This window comes from Macadamia integrifolia, chromosome 3, assembly GCF_013358625.1.
Source record: "Macadamia integrifolia cultivar HAES 741 chromosome 3, SCU_Mint_v3, whole genome shotgun sequence".
Taxonomy (NCBI): domain Eukaryota; kingdom Viridiplantae; phylum Streptophyta; class Magnoliopsida; order Proteales; family Proteaceae; genus Macadamia; species Macadamia integrifolia.
Genome location: NC_056559.1, coordinates 14,909,943 through 14,930,814, shown reverse-complemented (window position 1 = coordinate 14,930,814; position 20,872 = coordinate 14,909,943). Strand labels below are relative to the sequence as shown.

The window sequence follows — 20,872 nt, the reverse complement described above, 5'->3', positions numbered from 1 at the left end:
ATCTAAAAGAAGTCACCATTCTTTATGAATTTGAAATAGTAGTGTTTCGAAGAAAGATCTCATACTGAGCCACTACAGATCCCTAGAATTACAAAGAGAGCATGAGTTACAACGAATACTCATTTCCTTTGGTTTTATAAGAGATATTTCTAATTGGTTTATTTCCTCTGTCTTGTTCTCCCTCTTTATGAATCAATTTTGAGGGATTATAATAATCCGACAGCCATGAGTTAGCTTACTTTTATATTGAAAGAATAGGTGAATGTGATTGACACAACTGACATTGAAAGATTAGATTTCCATTACAGTTACTTACTCATACCTCACAAAAGAAACCAAACATTACAACTACACAACATGAGATGGATGTCTCAATCCCTAATTGTGGTGGGAGATTTGGTGATAAAAGATGAAACTCCTGCAAAGACCAAGTTTCTCAAACTTAATTCAAAGGAAACAAAGGCATTCATTTTTACACCCACAAGTTAAATTTCATGTTTTATTGATACTAAGCTTACAAACCCATCTCTAGGCACTTACATGCTAACCATGACTTCACTCAATCAGAGTCTTTCTGTCACATACCCACACACACAGTTGGGATGGGAAAGCGAGTTGGTTAGTATTGTAAACAATCAAGGAACTCTACTACCAATTATGCAAGTAGATATCTCCATGGCAATGATGCCGTCATTTGTGCTTCAACCTTCAGTAGCTGACATTTAAAAATGATACCATTATTTGTACATGTAACAATAGAAGGGTCTACTTCAAAGGAGGCTATTGTAACTCCTCCATTAGCTGACACTAAGGTAAGCTAAAGTTTCCCCTCCCACCACCCCTACCCCTACCCCTACCCCTACCCCTATCCCTTATATTCAAATCTATATCTTGATATATTCTTTTTGAACTGTTTCAATTGAATTTCTTTGTGAATCTGTCGGAAATCCACCACTCTATTTTGGGTCCATGTGGTTTCCTTTCAATTATATTCTGGTATCATCTACATTCCCTACCTTCTATCTTCTTTGCTTCCATTTTATTTGATTTTTCTCTGTAAGTTTTAGCAACTTATTCTTTTCAAAAATTGTTGATATTTGACTTGATGATGAGCTTAACATCAAGATATTGAAACTTTTTTACTCTGTATGGCTTATCACCATGTCTGTTTCAATATTCTTTTCTATAAATCTTATTTTGTTTAGATATCTTCAGGGGTTGCCAATAGAACTAATCCACTCACCAAGTTCAGCAAAAACCTAATCTAGATCACACACTTCCCTCTCTCTCTCTCTCTCTCTCTCTCTCTCTCTCTCTCTCTCTCTCTCTCTCTCACACACACACACACACACAGAAAAAGGAAAAAAAAAAAAATTGAATCAAAGTGAAATCCATCTTACATAGAACCTAAAACCTCATTTAAAAAAATGTTTCGTCAATGTGCATATGCACATTTGTTTTTGCTAGTGTGTGTATATATATATATATATATATATGTAGATACTTTGTGTTAGTTGAAGGACCACTATGCTAGGTAAGCCCACAAAAAGGGCCACATAGAGACTCACAAGAAGGCTAGATAAGGGACTTACGAGGGGTCACCAAGAGGGATTCACTAGGGATTCAGCTCCTCTCCAACGAACATCCAAGGGCTGGGAGTGTTGGGATGCACATTGGGATGTGTCCAAGCTCTCTCAACCCTTGAATGAGTTGTTAGAAGGTCATTGGTGTTGGAGAAGATCTTTTTCTCCCTAGCCACGCTTAACGTAATATTATTAAAAAAAAATGGTAATATTATAAATAGTACCACTACTATTTTTTCAAGATGGAGAGGAGAGTCAAACAAGCGACTTTCCTTGGACTTACGAGGGGTCAACTAGGGGGATTCACTAGGGATCAAGCTCCTCTCCAACAGGCATCCAAGATTTGGGGGTGTTGGGATGCACATTGGTATGTGTGTCCTAGCCCTCCCAGCCCTTGAATGAGTTGTAGGAAGGTCGTTGATGTTGGAGAGGATCTTTTTCTCCCTAGCCACGTTTAACGTAATATTATACGTAGTACCACTACTATTTTTTCAAGATGGGGAGGAGAGTCAAACGAACGACCTTCCTTGGACTTATGCTAGGGCTCAAATGCCTAGCTGCCTGCCATTGAGCTAGAAACTCCATCCTCTACTAGCTTATAATTTCTTCAAGGTTGATATCGTTCTAATTCGAGTAATTCTGACCATTCCATTCCATTTTCCATAACCATGCCTAGGGGTGCCAAAATCTAACCGAAGTAGTTGGACTGATTGGAATCAACTAAATCAGACTAAACTGAATAAATCCTTATCGGGTGGTCTCGGATTGCTTTTTTTGGAGACTAGTAACAAACCAAATGGACCAAATGGTTTGATTGAAACAGAAAAATCAAACCAAACAGATAAAAAAAAAATCTAAGAAATTAGTAAGAAACGAAAAAAAAAGGGGGAAAATATACGTTTTTATTTGTTACTTAAAAAGAAAAAAAATACATGTATGTAACATCGAAAAATCGGTATTTGAGCTACAGTAAGTAGATCGAGAGGTCATTCCACCCCTTGTCCCCGAAGATGGATAATATGTTCTCATACAATGTTGCTCCAATCTGACCTAGCTAGCGAGGACCAATAGTAATTTGGTAAGAGGAACAGGTAAAAATCCGGACTGTATTGAACTGAAAGCGAAATGAATTTCAACTTAACAAATTTCAACTCAACTCAATAGAAACCAAAACCAAAACCAAAACCAAAACCGGTCATTGACACCCTTACTATCATCCTTACCTCACAATAAAGGCTTTTTAAATCATTCTTCCTTTATTTCTTCCAAAAAAATCTTCTGTCCTCTATTTCCCTGGTACCATCAGATCATGACCATACCTTGAATTGACATAAAGTATGGCCATTAGATAAAAGATCAAGCTATGAATCCTCAAGTCCTTCCCAACGACTCTCCCTCCAATCAGGCATATGCACACAATCTAATACCTAAAAAGGGGGGGGGGGATGCAGCCCAATACTCGGGGAACTGAATCCTCTTCAATACTATTGAAAATCCAGTGAGCATCAAATGGTTAGGGGACTCGAACACATACCCAAATCACATGTGCCCCTTTATGTCCTTTCAATTACTAAATGCGTATTAGACGTCTAGTGGCATTAGAGAAGATCTGAATCCATTGGATGGCACGCAGCTCAAATGGTAAGCATACAGCCACACGCATGTTTGAGTCTGGGAGAGTAGTTGGAGAGATCCAATCGGTGAGTCCGTACAAAAAAATAGTTTGACTAGAGAAGTCAGCAGTCAAGATTAATAGTCGATAGTAAAGAGGGGAGAGAGGGGTCTCGCAGGAATAGGAAACTAGAATAGGGAATTTGAGGAAGGATCGATCCGAATTCCAAAATGGACTTTGTTGGTCCTTTTGGAGTAACACTTGGGTTACAGCAAACCCCACTGGCAAGTTGCAACGAAGAGGAAATTACCAGGGAGGAAGGTGAGAATTTTGATTCCTTTTTTGCGGGAAACGATTAGGTTACAGGTATATAACAAAAAATTTTAAAAAATAAAAATAAAAATTGCTCTTCTTGTTCCGAATTATTGTCACCAGCTATTAAAAAAAAGCCAATTGCTTTCTCCTTTTCTTTTTCAGTTGTTCCCGATCGATCTTTCTGCTAATTCGAGTTATATGCTTCTTCTGCGTTGATTTTGTGTGTTCTACGGATTAGAGAGAAGCGAGAGTTCCTTCTCTTATTTGGGTTTGCGATTTGTTACTGACCTACGACCATGGCGTCTTCATCGTCGTCCGCGCAGCTTCGGCTTATGTCCGATCTCAAAACCATCATAAACGAGCCTCCGGAGGTGATTGGGGAGGATTTTTGTATTTTTTATTTTTTATTATGAAGTATGTTCTTGAATTGTTAAATGCCTTTAGAATTCAGATTGAATTGAATTGAATCCTTTGTTGTTTTCTTGAATCAGGGATGCAGCGCCAGTCCATTATCTGAAGACAATTTGTTCGTTTGGAGTGCAAGCATATTCGGTCCTGATGAGACTCCTTGGGAAGGTAGATCGGATTCTTTTAAAGGAAAGCAGTGGGATTGCTTCTATTTTTTACTTTGGTTTTGCTCTAAATCGGATTCTCAATTTTGTGTATAAAATTTCAGGTGGTGTTTTTGGGTTGCGGTTGATTTTCGGGGATAACTATCCCGGGAAACCCCCTCGTGTTCGCTTCACCTCGGAAATTTTCCATCCCAATGGTTAGTGTCATTCTCATTTTGTTGTGACATCTGTGGATCTGTTATTTTCATGGATAATGCCAATGCCTTCGGCCTTCGGCCTTCATTCCTCTCAAATTATGATTGAATAGCGTTCCGTGTTTGAGCTGCATCTACTAATTGGTTCTTGTTGCTTCAGTATTTGGTTCTATTTGAGTGTTGAATGTGTTACTCCTTGCTGTTCTGACTTCTGAGAGTTGGTCTACTATTATCCGATTAGCTCTTTCTGAGTCAATTGGGGTGGATTTTATGCAATTTTTAAAATTATAGGTTCTTAATCATTTTTGGTGCTCCAAACAAGGAATTTTGGAGGGGAAATTGAAGACTTCCTAGCATGCACCATGTCTTGGTTACATACATGGGTAACTAAACGTTGCTTCCTGTGAAATGGACACAGGCATATCATGATATTTTGACATCATTCTCTTGCTCTGAACCTTTGGGGTTTTCTTTTTCTTTGAAATGTTTTTGAGTTATTGTGTTATCTTGATACTTCATCAGTTTGTCTTTTCGAGTTTACTGCTTACTCTTGCTGTGCAAGGTAAGAAAAATGCCTCGATCTCTGTTGCTTGGTTCAAGTCTGGAATGGCAAAAGCCTGAGACAACCCCCTCTTCTCTAGAAATTAAGAATAGGAGGTTTCAATATGTTCTAAAGAATCTAGAGAGAAGAAAAGATTGGGATGGTTGCATTCTAACATAACTTACTTGCATGGTCTCAGGTATACGTGTGCTTGTATATAAGAATTTGTCCACATAGTGATTCATGGCATTATTCATAAATGAACTTGCAATATCTTGGAGTGGGAATAGGAATAAATTATGGCACTACCTCCACTCCCAAGAAATGGTGTATATCATAGAATTATGCTTTTAAACCATCAATAGAACTATAGAAGCACACCTAGTTTTTTAAGTTTCCCCTAATTGGAATGTGTACTAGCAATCCTCTCTCTTGGTTTCTTTCTCTTCTTGTCACTCATATTGGAACTCCACTGTTAATTTCCCGAGGCCACATAAACTGAGTTCAACTGTAATGGTTTTTAGCAACACCTGGCTCTCCTTTTATTCCAAACCTCACACACATTGAAAACTCTTTTTTTTTTTCTGAGGAGCGGGGTGGGGGGGTGGGTAGTGGGGGGAGGGGTGAGGGTTGGGGTGGAGGTGGAGTTTGCTATAGGCAACTTTGCATCTTTTTATTACAATCAAGCTGTGTGAAGGGATATATTATCTCAAATCCCTATACATGCCATTCTCTGGAGATGCTGTATCCATACAGTGGAAAAGCAGGTAAGAGCATAAGCATCTACAGGGATAGAGTTCAAAAACTATCCCTGTAGTTGCCTCTTATTTATTTTGTGGAAAGTACAGACCTTACAAAAGCATCTACAGGGATAGTTGTTGAACTCTATCCCAAGAGAGGGAAATAAAAGATTCTGCTTGTACATTTATGCACAACAAATGTTCAAAATTTCAGGAACTGTACTTTCAGAGGAAGATAAAGTTGATGTTTTTAAGTAATTTTTTACATTGCCTTTTATATATATATATATTTTTTTTGGGGTGGGGGTGGGGGGATAAGAAACAATAAGTATTTCAAGAATAACCATAAAAATTGTATCAAGGGATGTGATATCTTTCAAAATCAAATATTGATTCTATGAGCTGGCTGTTAAGTTGGCTAAGCAGAGGGTTTGTACATCCTAGGTTGTCTTTTGGGATTGGTATTCCTTGTGACATGTTGGTTGTTTGTTTTGAGCCACTTTCTGTTGGTGGGTAATATATGTTGTCATTTGCTTTTTCTCATTCCTTTATCACTTTTTTGTTATTTGCAAATATAAAAATAAAACTTGTGAAGGAATTAAATACAACTTCCATCTTCCCACAAGATGGACAAAAGGTCATGGCAAAGAGAGGGCCAAGGCTAGTTTTTGAAATCCTTAAGTCCCTTGCGTAATCTAAAAAGAACTAGCTTCCATACTGACAGATGCTTGAAAGGTCTGTACTTACCACAAAATATTTCTATTACTGTATTTTAGAGATCTGAGTTTCTTCCCCTGTCACAAAACATAAACATGGAACTGCTATGGAGTGCTGGCAGCCGAAATGTTCTAGATATTACTTGGCTGGTAGAGACTTGATTAACTTCTATGAGCTAAAAATGTTTATCATTAACTGGAAATTTAAAAAAAAATGTTTCTAAATTGAATAAGAACTACCTAACAAGAAGCTGAGAAAATGGTACTTCATACAAATTGTTCTTCCCAGTGGCATTGGGCTGTTATTTTCTACTAATATTCATGCTGAAATATTATTTTGAGATTGTTGCTAAGTTGTCTCCATTTATAAACTGTCAGTTGCAATGATTAGTTGCTCTACTTGTTATGATAGTCTTGTTATTGAGAAACACATGTTAGCTTTAAAACATAATTGAAATATCTCTCTTTGAAAATTTTCGTTTACACCAGTTCAGAACTACAAATCAGTCATATCTGTGAGTCCCCAGAAAGCTGATCTACACTTTCTTCATTCTCAGATGAATAACACTGCTTTACATTTTGTAGTCTTAGGTTGTGCATTTAATTTCATGGAAGCTCAGTTATCACTTAATATGTAAAGATTCTACAACTGCATTTCACTATTCCTTAACTTTTTGATAAATGTGTCTGAAGCTGAAGTTCAGTCGGTATCTCTTTCTCTCTCCTGTTTCTGCTCTGACATTTCATCTAAGTGTATTTATAAAATCACATTTTTTAATGGGACAACAATCTAACAACTTACGATAATAATTGGAAAATTTACGGGAGAGATCTGATATCTACTTCCTAGTTCCTGGTGGAATATCCTTCTTAGAGTCTTTGTATATACAAGTTACAGACTTCTTGTTATGAATTTCTTATAGGCTTTTATTTTTATTTATTTATTTATTTAAAAAAAATTTATTTTTTTTTACATTGGGATTGCAAAATTGACCTCGTGGTGTTTGACATTGAGGAGAAAGTCAAAGAATCGAAGATTTATCACTTGGAAAAATTTACCACCAAATGATGTGAATTTGTTATAATTTAAAGACTTGTATTACTATATGGTTTCAGTACAAACTAATAGTTGTGAATTTCTTATGATGTCTTTGCTTTCATCATGCAAGGGAAATCAGGAGGCTATATTTTATGTGCTATTTCATTTCAATGGAAGTTTAAATACATTTTTGTTCTTTTACATTATTCTAGTAATTGCTTTTTTCATCTGCTGATGAAGATTCTTCACATGTTTAAATACCTTTTTATTTATTTATTTTTATTTTTTTTTATAAATGGTATGCAGTTTATCGTGATGGTACCCTTTGCATGGACATCATCCAGGATGCATGGTCGCCCTGTCACAATGTCTCTACTATTTTGACATCAATTCAGGTAAATTTTCATATAACCCTTCAGTCCATCTTCATGAACAGCATGCCCAGCATATGGTCTAGTCATGCACTCACACACCATGCATTCAACAAGGTGGGTTATATGTAAAAACTTTTCTTAATGGTTCTCTAAATGTTGCAGTCACTTCTCACTGATCCAAACCCAGCAAGTCCTGCAAATCCTGAAGCTGCTCAGCTGTATCAACATGATCGCCAGGCTTTTAACAGGTCTGTAACTTACCAGTAGGCTTGTTTTCGTTTTTTTCCCTGCTCATTTTTGGTTTACCAGAATGAGACCAGTTTCAACTGATTTCTTCAATTATGTGGCTTGCAGGAGAGTGCGGCGGTGTGCTCGTAGATCCATCGAATCTTCGTAGATTTGATTGCCATGTCCAGTATTTTTTTATTCCGTTGACTAAAGAATTCATGGATGATGGAGAAGGTTTCCTTGAGCTGTATGTCTGTGATTATAGATTTTTACTCTCGTTTTTTTTGCCACGCCGTTACTTCTTGGTACTCTTTCCCAGTTTCAAAATGTTGTAATTTCCAAATATGGTCTTTTCATGAACAAACAATGTGTACAGCTTCCTGAGGATTTTGAAAGAAATTGCATCCAAGTTCATATAAATGCATACAAAGTTAGATGGCCCCAACAACTGATCTTCACTGTGGATGTATGGAGGGATCAAAGAGGCAGGGTTTGCAGTACATTGATCAAACCAATGTGGCTGGTGGATAGCTTATAAGAGGGTGGAAAGTTGGAATCTCCTGATGATTCTGCTGTGCCTGAAAACGCTTACATGTAGCCACTTCCACCAATTTTTTTTCCGGAGGGGCTTTCTCCATTCCCAGTCACATTCAATCCAATAGCAATAAAGTATGGAATCTCTCCAACATGAGATAAGTGATTATAACATTAGGGAAAAAGTTTGTTTTCACCGTGGGTGAAGAGAATCTAACCATCGGATGTCATTATCCTCTTTGCACCTTGTTGATGTATGAAGTTCAAAATGTCGTTCACATTATCCGGATCAAGAGTTCCGTCCAACTATCAAAACCCATGGATTAAAAAAAAAAAGAGAGATTCATTCTTCAGGGGAAATGAAGGAAGATTTAGTCCAAACATTAGATACCTTATTAAAGGGAGGTTTTTTCATCCACGGTAAAGAGAAAGCTGGAGAGTTAAGGTATAATTAAGGGTGTTAAATGGTGTGGTTTTGGTTAAATGGTATGGTTTGGTTCGATTTTGGTTGTCAGAAGTAGGAACTGAAACTGAATCATGTATTAAATATGTGAAATCAAAACTGAACTGTTTATTAAGTGGTTTCATAGAAATTGTAGCACTCGATAACCTTTTCTCATAAAATAAATCATAAGCAATTATTCAATATAAACATACTCTTACATAAACAATTATTTAATATAAACTTACAATATCTTTTTAAATTTGAATGATTATTTTTGGAGGTTAAATTCTCCCAAGAGATCTTATTCGTATCATTCCGGAAGACAAAGTTGGCTTGCTAGTTTTTCGAATATAAATTCTTAGTTCTTGATGGGCTTTTTTTTACATGGTGAAAGTGGTATGTTTCTATGAATTGGGGTAAGGTGGGGTTTATGTACCCCCTTATACTCTTTTCTATTATTATGATTATTTCAATAAAGGTTTTTAAGGGCTTTCCTGGATCCTAGATAATATTCCGATTATAAAGATAATTGTTTGTAAAAAAAGAAAATATAAACAATTGCATCAATGTGGGGTGAGATCATGAAGGTGTCATTTATTCAATAGGCAAGAGAACACTACCGCTTCGAACAGGTAAACATTTACAGGAGTGGCCAGTGGGAGGGTGTGTCTGAAACCAAGAGATAACGTTCTTTCTTCCTTATTTAATATATATATATATAAATAAAAATATAATTAATTTAAATAATTAAAATCAAAATCAAATCATTTATTGAATGATCTTAATTTTTAAATTAAAATAGAATCATTTATCAAACGGTTTCATGATTCCAATGTAAATACCTTGATTATGATTCTTCTTGCATCAAATCTGAAAGACTCCCACCAAAGATTCCCATCCATCAGCGAAAAAGTGGTGGGTGAAGGAAAACTTGGTCATACCTTGCTATCACAAAAAGAAAATGTCCTAAAAGGGCTCATAAAATTGAAACCAGCTCTACCAAACCAATGAACAGAATTCCAAGATTCAAAGTCTTCTGCCTTGCCATTGAAGACCATTACAGGCAGGAGCGAAGCATTAAATAATAAGAATATTTTCATAATAAATTCATAAAACCAAATACCTTCCAGTGCAATACAAGTATGGAGGCTTCAAGTTGGAATGAAGAATGGTGCTGAAGTAAATAAACAATCTAAGCAAAGACAAAGATCAGAGAGAAAAGGTCTTTGCGGGTTAGGAAGTTTATATTAACAGTGGTACATTAGGAGGAATGATCCAATTATGGACTTCAAAGTCTCCCTTTGTTGTTTGGATTTACCCACGTCCAGTGAAGGATTCTTCACTGAAAAGGTTTGAGAAAATTTAGAAAAGAAGGAAAAGGATTAAGTTTTAAGACAGACTTGTCTCCTTACTTCTGGGGAAGGGAAGTTTGATCGTTTGGTTGGTTGGTTGGTCCCGCGCTTTTCGTAGACTTCACTTTCCAATTTTCAAGTCTAACACTGCAACATAAATGAAGAAGTTCACAACGTGCTGCTTCACAGGTCGAATCCCCGAGACCCATCAAACCCCTGATTATTCTCTGGTAACCCTTTCTTTCTACCATTTGTACTCTGCCGATTTCTTTCCTTACTTGCCTACCCTTCTTATTTTTTTTTATCATTTCTGCGTTAGAAACCCAGACAGTCAATGGAGAATCCACTGAAAAATAAGCATCACGTCTGTGAATCTGAGGTACGGGTTGTTCATTTGATCTCTTTTTTGTTTCCTGAAATATTTTCTCCTTTCCTTTTTCAATTGTTATGATTGATCACTGATTGCTATCTCCTTTTCTGCGGACTCTGAACTTGTTTCAATGTGGTCTTTGGGTTATTAATCTTCAGCTCTGTTTTAAAATATGGGAAAGGTTTTTCTGATTGGGGGTAGAAATCAACATTCTAGGGGTATTTCGTGTAGGGTCTTTATCTTTCTCAATCGGAGATAAATTAAAAAATGGATGAGAATGCCGTTTCCAAATTCATCTGATACTGAAATGGTGTCGATTCCTAGACAAATCTGGGTCACAACATCATCCTGAACCATGACTTTTTTTCTTTTTTTTTTTTGGGGGGGGGGGGGGTGGTGTGGGGAGGTTGTGGGGTTGCATTCATGGCAGCTCAATGGCTGTGATGGGTTCGTTGTTTCAGGAGAGTCAGGTTACCTTGAATGAGTCTCTGTCGACATTGGAGGAAGCTATGCTGTTACTACAATTAGGAAGCAATGCTGGCAAGGCTTGGAACAAGATAACACAGCCAAAGTTTTACGGGGTTTGACTTATACAGCCTCTGCTTTTGTCAGAGTGCTAGGACCTCCTCAGGAAGCGTATGTTGTCCTAGCTACATTGAGACTGGAAAACCCTGGTTCAGCTGCTAACGACTTGTTTGCTGGAAGGTAGTAGAATTTCTTTCGGGTTAAGGTGGCCTGGCTCTTCAAATTGTGTTAATGGCATTTGTCTATTTGCTTCTGCATCAAAGGACCAGTGGGAGAAGTTAGAAGGGACATCCTGTCTGGAATCCATGCTCATCCAGGTTGTGTTTTACTTGGAAGGGCCTTCCCCTGGAGTACTGTAGACCTGCTAATAGATTCTGTTGTGGTTTCTTGTTCTAATCAAGAGAGTGAAGTACACATTTAGTTTGGTTTTCTCTTTTCCTGCCTCATGATTTCAAGTGAAGGTTTTATGATTAATTGGGAGGCTTGAAATTGTTAATTGGTAAAGATACTGTGGTTGAGACATTATCCAATAGTGTTGATTGACCAAGTAGAGCTATACAAGATTTATGAGAAGTATAGTCCACCATACATAATATTCTCTGCCTTTTGTTTTGTTTTGTTTTTTTCCTGCTTCAGCTTCTACAAAATTTCTGTGTTTTTTATCCATTTAAAATTTCTAGCAAATTGATGCCTGAAGCATCCTACATAGTCCAAAGTTATCTGCAAAGACTGAAAGAGAGAGAAAAGGGGAGCACTGCAGACAAGATGAATTATATGGAAGTATTTGTTGAGGACGGCAACAATTACTGGTCTGGAAGAGGATGGAAGATTCTAATACATGATGCAATGGGAGCTTGAAATTTGCATTTGTTGGCTGGAAAGTTCTCTTATGCTACAAAAAGAATGTAGAGATGGAACGGATTTCAGAGGCACACGCTGTTTTAGAGACTTAGAGCCACAAAATTCAGCATAAAGAGCCAGCCTCCAAACCCTAGAAATACTTCCAGATTTGGGATGTTCAACTTTGAATTTTCCACAAATGAACGAATTTTTTTTGAGAGTACCAACAGGCAGCAAAGAACGTTTGCTCCTTCTTCTACTTCTTCCCCCCCCCACCCCCCACCCCCAAAAAAAAAAAAAAAAAAAAAAAAAAGAAAAGAGGGGGGGGGGATAACCTTATAACGGCTGGGCATCTCATTTCCAAATTGATACTACATTGAATTTAAATGTTGTTCCTCTTTTCCTTTCGATAATTTCTAGTGCTAAATTGTTGTAGTTACTGTGCATATTCAACATTTCATATTATTAGTTTTTCTCTGCTTTCCCATTCCAGAAAGTGAAAGATAACAGGCCTGACAACATCATCCTGAACTTTGACTTCTCACAAGGCCTGCAGTCTTGGCACCCCAATTGCTGTGATGGTTATGTTGTGTCAGGAGAGCCAGGTTACCTCAATGCGGTATCAGCAAACTCTGGTGGGAGATATGCTGTTGTCACAAATCGGAAGGCATGCTGGCAAGGCTTGGAACAAGATATCACAAGCAGAGTTTCACCTGGTTCCACTTATACCGTCTCCGCTCGTGTTAGAGTTCTGGGACCTCTTCAGGGATCCTCTGGAGTCCAAGCCACGCTAAGACTTGAGTACCCAGACTCAGCAACTAGCCATTTGTTTGTTGGAAGGTAGCAGAATTTCCCTTTCACTCATGATGGCTAGTCTTCTCAATCCATTTTAATAGGATTTGTCTATCACAGAGCCTCTGTGACGAAGGACCGCTGGGAGAAGTTGGAAGGCACATTCTCAATAGAGACCATGCCCAATCGGGTAGTGTTTTATTTGGAAGGGCCTGCCCCTGGAGTAGACCTGCTCATAGATTCTGTTTATGTCATCTGTTCCAATCTCAAAGAGCATGAGGTATGCATTTCTTTAGTTTTTTATTTTTTTATCTGATTGTTTTCAAGTGAAAGCTTCAGTATGCAGTTGGAAAATTTGAGATTGTTGAGTGAGTTGACATTGAAATATTGGAAAACATTTATAACTGTATAAGTAAAAGCATAAAAAAATTTATTTTCATGAAGTTGGGCATTCCTTAACTTATTTTCTGGTTTAAAAACTCATCTTATCTACATCACAATAGAATCATGAAAAGCGTACAAAGTAAAATGTAAAAACTAACCTTATTTATATCACAATAGAATCATTAAAATATTTACGACATAAATTTTCTCCATCCCTCGGTGGCTTTTCTGCAATATTTGGTAACTTATCTTTGTAAGATGTTTGAAATCATGAAACTGCTGACCTAAAATATGTGCTGATCTTTATCTTCAGACTGCAACAATGAAGTGCTTTGCTGATGACGAGAACATTATACTGAACCCCCATTTTGATGATGGCCTTAATAACTGGTCTGGTAGAGGCTGCAAGATTGCGTTACATGATTCTATGGGAGATGGAAAAATACAACCATTGTCTGGAAAGTTTTTTGCCTCTGCAACTGAGCGCACCCAGAGCTGGAATGGAATTCAGCAGGAGATCACTGGAAGGGTACAGAGGAAGCTTGCTTATGAGGTCACTGCAGTGGTCCGGATATTTGGGAACAATGTCACTAATGCTAATGTACGTTCTACTTTATGGGTCCAAGATCAAAACCAGCGTGAACAATATATCGGCATTGCAAGGTTAGCCTCCTTTACTTTCTTCTTGTTTATTTCTTTCCTCTCTCTTTTTCTCTTTTCATTTTTTTTAGTTTTTATTTATTTTTTAAAAGTTTTTTCACTTTCCAATGTAGCAACTCTTTTCATTTGATATTATTGTTGTTCAATATCTTCTTGACCACAATGTTTTTCAAGAGTGCAAATGAGAATCATTTCATACCATCATCACTGTATGTCATTGATATTTACCCTGAGATTTTCTGAAATTTCTTAAGAGAAGCTGGTTGCTCCTGAAGTTTGCAGGCATCAGATAAAGAGTGGGCACAATTGCAGGGAAAGTTCCTCCTGAATGCTTCACCATCAAGAGTAGTCGTATATCTAGAAGGGCCACCTCCAGGCACTGATATTCTTGTCAATAGTTTAGTAGTAAAACATGCGGCAAAAGTCCCCCCTTCACCTCCACCTGTTATTGAGGTTTGTCTTCCATGTATTAGCCTTCTCCTAAATGCATACTACAATCTCTCTCTCTCTTCGTGTTTTTTTTTTGGGTGGGGGTGGGGGGCTATCTTCCGAGATTTCTTTCATTTCCAGATTCTCAGTTTCGGAAGTCTGATACAAGTATGATCTTACTGTGAAGTGTGTTCCAAGGATTGTTTGACTTATTAATTTGTTCATTTATTCTTTCATTGTTTTGTAGAATGCTGCTTTTGGAGTTAATATAATTGAGAACAGCCGTCTTGATAGTGGACTTAATGGGTGGTTTCCTCTTGGTAACTGTACCATGAGTGTTGCTACTGGCTCGCCTCATTTGCTTCCTCCAATGGCAAGTGACTCTCTTGGACCCCATGAACCTCTTAGTGGCCGGTACATCCTTGTGACCAATCGTACACAAACATGGATGGGCCCTGCTCAGATAATTACAGATAAGATAAAACTCTACTTGACATATCAAGTGTCTGCTTGGGTTCGTGTTGGTCCTGGAGTGAAAACTCCTCAGAATATTAATGTCGCACTTGGTGTGGACAGTCAGTGGGTGAACGGGGGTCAAGTTGAAGTTAATGATGACCGGTGGCATGAACTTGGGGGATCTTTTAGAATTGAGAAGCAACCATCCAAAGTTATGGTATACATTCAGGGTCCTTCTTCAGGGGTTAACTTTATGGTTGCTGGACTTCAAATTTTCCCGGTTGACAGGCAAGTGAGGTTTAAACATTTAAAGAAGCAGACTGATGAGGTAAACTAAAACCCATTACATGGTGACTGATATTTTTTTTTTCTTGTTTAGCACAAACATGATTTAGAGTTTCAGAGTTCGGAGTTTTTAAGTAAATTGATTTTGTAATGATGGCTTTTAAGTAATTACCTAATGGCCAAAAGATAGATTTTTGAAGTTTGATAATCTACTTTCCAGTTGAAAATTACTTGGCGGAGTTATTATTGTTACATACTAAAGAAAACATAGCAGTATTCATGTTTCAGCATCATCATTGAATTTTTTAATCCATTATTTATTTTTGTACTTTGAAGGACCTGATTAACCAGTAGAGTTGGAAGTTTCATTTGGTTGATTGCCAAACTCAGAGGATTTTATATGCTGCTTCCTCTGTTGAATTATTTCAAATTGTCTTGCTTTGCAGATACGAAAGCTTGATGTCATCCTGAAATTTATGGGAGCTGATGATTGTTTGCTTGGCACATTTGTGAGAGTCAGACAAACACAAAATAGCTTCCCCTTTGGAGCATGTGTCAACAGGACAAACATAGATAATGAAGACTTTGTCGATTTCTTTGTAAAACATTTCAACTGGTCTGTGTTTGGAAATGAGTTGAAGTGGTACTGGACAGAGGCACAACAAGGCAAGTTTAACTACAAGGATGCGGATGATATTCTTGACTTGTGTAAGAGCCATGGCATAGAGTGCAGAGGTCATTGCATCTTCTGGGAAGTGGAAAGCACTGTCCAGTCATGGATCAAATCGTTGAACAAAAATGATTTGATGACAGCTGTTCAGAATCGGCTTACTGGTCTTCTCACGCGGTATAAGGATAAGTTCAGACATTATGATGTAAACAATGAGATGCTGCATGGCTCTTTCTACCAGGACAGATTGGGCAAAGATGTAAGGGCATACATGTTCAAGACGGCCCACCAACTGGACCCAGCTGCCACCTTATTTGTGAATGATTACCATGTCGAGGATGGATCCGACACTAGATCTTCTCCTGAGAAGTACATTGAACAAATCCTCAATCTGCAAGAACAAGGTGCACCTGTGGGAGGGATAGGAATTCAAGGACATATAGATAGTCCAGTTGGACCTATTGTTTGTTCTGCCTTGGACAAGCTGGGTATACTTGGTCTTCCAATATGGTTCACAGAGCTAGATGTTTCTTCAATAAATGAATATGTTAGAGCTGATGATTTGGAGGTAATGCTCCGAGAAGCCTTTGCTCATCCTGCTGTGGAGGGTATCATGCTTTGGGGATTCTGGGAGCTGTTTATGAGCCGTGAAAATTCACATTTAGTGGATGCAGAAGGTAATGTTAATGCAGCTGGCCAAAGGTACCTTGCTCTGAAGGAGGAGTGGTTGTCCCATGCTCATGGACACCTTGATGATAAAGGAGAGTTCAGATTTAGAGGCTTTCAAGGGACATACACTGTTGATGTTGTTACCCTAACAAAGACTACCACTAAGACGTTTGTTGTTGACAAGGGAGAGTCACCATTTGAGTTGACCATAAATTTGTGACTTATACTCCATACACCTTTCGATTGAAATAAAGAGGAACGCCATTCTGGTTGTGTTCCATGCTTTTATCCTTTTAGGGGAGAAATAAATGAATGATATCTCGTTGGGTACCATAGTATCTCTTTGTTATGGACTATGGGACTCTAATGTATCTGTGAATAGTTTTGTAAATGATTGCTTTGTTGTCAAACAGGCAAAGAATGAACTGATTTTCCAATATGTGGATAGTTGTAATATTCTGGTGACCTACAAATTTGTACCTTCTAGTATAAATTAGCTAGGGAGGAAGATGAGTGGTAAATGCCGAGGGCCCGGGTGGGGGGATGTTAGGGCTTCATGACTAACAAGAGGGTATTTGAGGGGCTATATTTATCAATGAGAAGAACTGCAATCAATTTCTTCACTTCGGCATCTTCCCATCACCATGGATGTACTGAACCAGCCTGCAAGTGGAGGGCCTAACCCAAATACACATCAATCACTTCTACCTTCTCTCCATTGTCTCCTTTACTGGGCACTTTCAAAATCAATTTTGATGGGACTCTTTCTCCCAGTTCTGATGATGTTGGGATTATCATACAGGATCATATATGGGATGTTACCCATAACCATACTAGCCTTTGGGTAATCTTTTGTACATGTTACTGAAGCTTCAGATCTCCGGAGAAATGTCATAAACCTTTTGTATAAAGGCTGGAATACATGAAGGATTGATGCTCTAATTGAAGCTTGCTTGCTCTTATATCAAAATTTTACTCCATTGCAGATCAGGTATACCCTTCATGATGCCATCAGCAGCAGCTTATTGGCTTTTTTTATCTGGAAGTTGATCAAAGTGTTCCTGTTGGCTGCTATTGCTAATCATTTCCAGATTGTGTTTCTTCCATTGTTTCCTCTTCAAGTTTGTAATTTTATGAGTTTTCTCATCAACCAAATCCTTAAAAGCAAAAAGGGTAAAACAGAGTGGTTATGGGTGGGTTAATCATTAGCCTAATGGCTTATAATCCAATCCAGTCCGAACCCAACCCATTTAATATAATCTATCATGATTAAAGTTCACCCCATTAATCTAACTAAAGGTTTAAGTAAACTAAAACTACTATTTCCTTACCGCTATCATTGTATAGGATTATATATATATATAACCAGCCTTGGACGCATGGCAATGCCCATTTCAATCCCTTGCCAACCTGACTGGAGCAGGCCAGAACAGGCCTGGCCTGGCCTAGCTCGGCCGGCCGTAGATATGTCTAAACGGCTAAGAACCAAAGAAAACCTTAAGGGAGCATGAGAGGTGGGGAAAGAATAAAATGAAAACCTGCCCATTGGTTTAGGGTATTAGGAAGCTTGAAAGACCAAGTAATCCTAGTCACCCACTTTCTGGACTTCCTTTCCATGGAAAAGGACCCTCTGCCCATAAAGGCTAAGGTCATGCCCAAGGCTTGGTATATAGTTCCATTGGATGGATAAAGAACATGCTTATCCATCAAGCTCATTTCCTTGAATGCTGGACTCGGGCGAGTTGACTAGGGTCTTAACCAGAAAGAGCTAAAAGTGTCTTGATCTTGTGGCTCTAGATATTAGGAAGGATGAACGAGTCAAATGGGTGACTGAGTAGGAGAGAAGAGTCTCCTAGTCCTTAGGCCTCACGAGTAAAAAGGGTAAAACTAAAGACATTTTCTCTGTTACAACCTTTCTAGCCTAGCTAAGCTAATCTTTTTTTTCTTCTTTCAAATCCAAGTGTGAAACCATTGTAGCTAGATCCTCCAAAACAGAAGCAGAGAGGCCAGGTGCCAACAGCCCAACATTCCTTTGCTTCTTACTAAAGGTATGCTAGCTTCAACAAACCTTCCTTGCTTTCCCCTGCATTTTTTAACTGTTCTCAACTTCCCAACTCTCAACATTATGCATTACCTATATAAACCTTGCCCACCTCCTCTTTTCCATCTGTCAAAGAACAGTACCAAACAGAAGCCATGGCTAAGAATTGTAGAATTCTCATCTTCATTGGAATCCTCATTGTGAATCTTACCCAATTTTCACTTTCTTCTGTTATTTCTACTGGGGACTTCAATAAGGATTTCTATGTTGTGTGGTCTCCTAACCATGTAAACACTTCTGCTGATGGGAGAATGAGAAGCTTGAGGCTTGACAAAGAATCTGGTACGCTTTGGACAACATAGGACCAAGGAATGTGTCAATTCATTTACTGCGTCTCTCTCTCTCTTAACTGTTTGGGTCTTTCATATATAGGTGCTGGTTTTGCTTCAAATGATATGTTCTTGTTTGGGGAGATTGATATGCAAATCAAGCTAGTACCAGGTCATTCAGCTGGCACTGTTGTGGCCTACTATGTAAGAAACTCTCTTATATTTCAGATTCTATTTTTTTCTTATGTTAGTGATGATAGTTTGATCGTAAGATGTTGGGTAATGCTCACAGATGAGCTCCGATCAACCTAACCGGGACGAGATAGATTTCGAGTTCCTTGGCAATGTGACTGGGCAGCCATACATTCTTCAAACAAACATATATGTTGATGGGTTTGATAACAGGGAGGAGAGGATTTATCTGTGGTTTGATCCAACAAAACACTTCCACACCTATTCAATCCTATGGAATCTTCACCAAATTGTGTAAGTCATTTTCAGAAATTCAATCTTGTGGGTCTCAACAAAATGATTTTACAATTCTTTTCTTTGTTATTGGTGAAGTCTGATCTCCATTTAACCCAGGAAGTACTAATTCTTCCCCAATATCTGGGGTCCTGTTCACCGGAGAGTGGGTTTGGGGGTTGGGGGTGGAAGGACCCAAATTTTTGTGAACCGTTTATACTGGGGGTATTTTTGTACTTTTGGGCATTAGGCTTTCTTCATATTGTAACACATCAAAGAACGCTATATATAAGATGTTATCTCATAAAGAAGTGAGGGTTAAAGTTGTTATAGCAAACCCCAATAAATACAAAATAAACAAACACAAATCCTCACAATGCATAGAGATCTAACGAGATTCACACACCGATGTGGTGTGCTACATCCTTTGGCAAAGAAGGAGATGTTTCACTATGTAGAAGAGAGATTACACCAAAACAGCGACAAGAAAATTCGCTTTAAAACCCTAGCTCTAAAAACCCCCCAAATTGCAATTGCATGCTCAACAAGACTATAGTACATTATAGATGTACTCCGTCGGGTTGTGGTCACCACAAAAAAATGTTGGAGCGGATCATTCTTCAAAATAGGTCAAAAATTCGAAACAAACTTAACAAAGTTTATGTAATTTCTTTATTAAAATAGTGGAAGCTCTAGTTATTTCTTGGCCGTGGACATAACCCATCTTGGATGAAGCACGTAAATCTTTATGTTGTGTGTGATCTCTTTTTTCTCGTTTTTCTTTTGTCAATTGTTGTCCTATTGCATTGTTATTTTATTACATTCTTACCTTCTGATTAGAGAATAAGAGATTTTTGAGAAACTAATTATGAAGTTGATTATATAATGTTCATGTGTGATCCTCTTGTAGGTTCATGGTGGACTGGGTACCCATCAGAGTGTATAGAAACCATGCAGACAAGGGAGTAGCATTTCCTCGGTGGCAACCAATGAGCATCAAGGCTACCATATGGAATGGAGATAGCTGGGCGACACGTGGCGGTAAGGACAAGATTGACTGGTCCAAGGGTCCCTTCATAGCCTCATTCAGGAACTATACCATAGATGGTTGTATTTGGAGGGGAAATGCAAGGTTTTGCAGGAGTGAGAGCAGTAGCAATTGGTGGAACAAGGCCAAGTTTAGCACTCTAACCCCAATGCAGAGGAGGCTATTCAAATGGGTGAGGAAGTACCATCTCATCTATGATTACTGTCAAGACAACCAGAGATTCCAAAACACCCTTCCAAAAGAGTGCTCTCTTCCCAAGTATTGATCCATATTACATTAGAGAGAGAGAGAGAGAGATTATTATTATTATAGGCTCTTTCTATTTTGTATTCTCATGAAAATGCAATATAATTTGATAACTTTTGAAGACCATTTGATCAAAGCATCTCTGCCCTTCAAAGCAAAGCACAGTTCTTAGAGAAAGACATCTTTTGTACCTTCCCGCAAGGTGATGAGAAAGTTTTGTATTGATCAAAGGAGATTTTGGATCAACATAATGAGCACCCAGAGACTTGACTTGTGATCTAAATTATAATTGGAGGCGGCATAATTAACCCATTGAAGATTCCAATCACACGGACTGTTTCTGCACATTTCACACAATGTGTGGACATTGCTCCGCTATTCAGTTCCATTTCTTATTAGTCCCATATGGTTCATCCCT

The 20,872-nt window shown here is 38.1% G+C and overlaps 3 protein-coding genes across 7 annotated transcripts; all 3 read left to right on the top strand.

The window, feature by feature from the left end:
• Nucleotides 1-3,360: 3,360 nt before the first annotated feature.
• Nucleotides 3,361-8,334, top strand: LOC122073301 (ubiquitin-conjugating enzyme E2 1-like). 4 transcript variants are annotated; one of them, XM_042637860.1, is made up of 7 exons: nucleotides 3,361-3,516; nucleotides 3,673-3,881; nucleotides 4,002-4,086; nucleotides 4,187-4,279; nucleotides 7,619-7,707; nucleotides 7,849-7,934; nucleotides 8,041-8,334. In XM_042637860.1, exons 2-7 carry the CDS (start codon nucleotides 3,807-3,809, stop codon nucleotides 8,081-8,083), a joined length of 471 nt encoding a protein of 156 aa, XP_042493794.1. In that variant the 5' UTR covers nucleotides 3,361-3,516; nucleotides 3,673-3,806; the 3' UTR covers nucleotides 8,084-8,334. The 4 variants fall into 4 exon arrangements, with proteins under 4 accessions (XP_042493794.1, XP_042493798.1, XP_042493797.1 ...); XM_042637864.1 differs by having other exon boundaries at nucleotides 3,366-3,516; nucleotides 3,749-3,881; XM_042637863.1 differs by having other exon boundaries at nucleotides 3,371-3,561; nucleotides 3,749-3,881.
• Nucleotides 8,335-9,982: 1,648 nt separating this feature from the next.
• On the top strand, nucleotides 9,983-16,764 carry LOC122074622 (endo-1,4-beta-xylanase 1-like). 2 transcript variants are annotated; one of them, XM_042639530.1, is made up of 8 exons: nucleotides 9,983-10,475; nucleotides 10,565-10,624; nucleotides 12,474-12,820; nucleotides 12,893-13,052; nucleotides 13,470-13,819; nucleotides 14,092-14,269; nucleotides 14,493-15,029; nucleotides 15,433-16,764. In XM_042639530.1, exons 1-8 carry the CDS (start codon nucleotides 10,404-10,406, stop codon nucleotides 16,543-16,545), a joined length of 2,817 nt encoding a protein of 938 aa, XP_042495464.1. In that variant the 5' UTR covers nucleotides 9,983-10,403; the 3' UTR covers nucleotides 16,546-16,764. The 2 variants fall into 2 exon arrangements, with proteins under 2 accessions (XP_042495464.1, XP_042495465.1); XM_042639531.1 differs by having other exon boundaries at nucleotides 9,984-10,434.
• A 1,536-nt stretch (nucleotides 16,765-18,300) lies between these two features.
• On the top strand, nucleotides 18,301-20,580 carry LOC122074728 (probable xyloglucan endotransglucosylase/hydrolase protein 10). The gene is made up of 4 exons (XM_042639675.1): nucleotides 18,301-18,708; nucleotides 18,799-18,899; nucleotides 18,988-19,181; nucleotides 20,071-20,580. The coding sequence occupies exons 1-4, from the start codon at nucleotides 18,522-18,524 to the stop codon at nucleotides 20,471-20,473; spliced, it is 885 nt and encodes a 294-aa protein (XP_042495609.1). The 5' UTR covers nucleotides 18,301-18,521; the 3' UTR covers nucleotides 20,474-20,580.
• The last annotated feature ends 292 nt before the right edge of the window (nucleotides 20,581-20,872 follow it).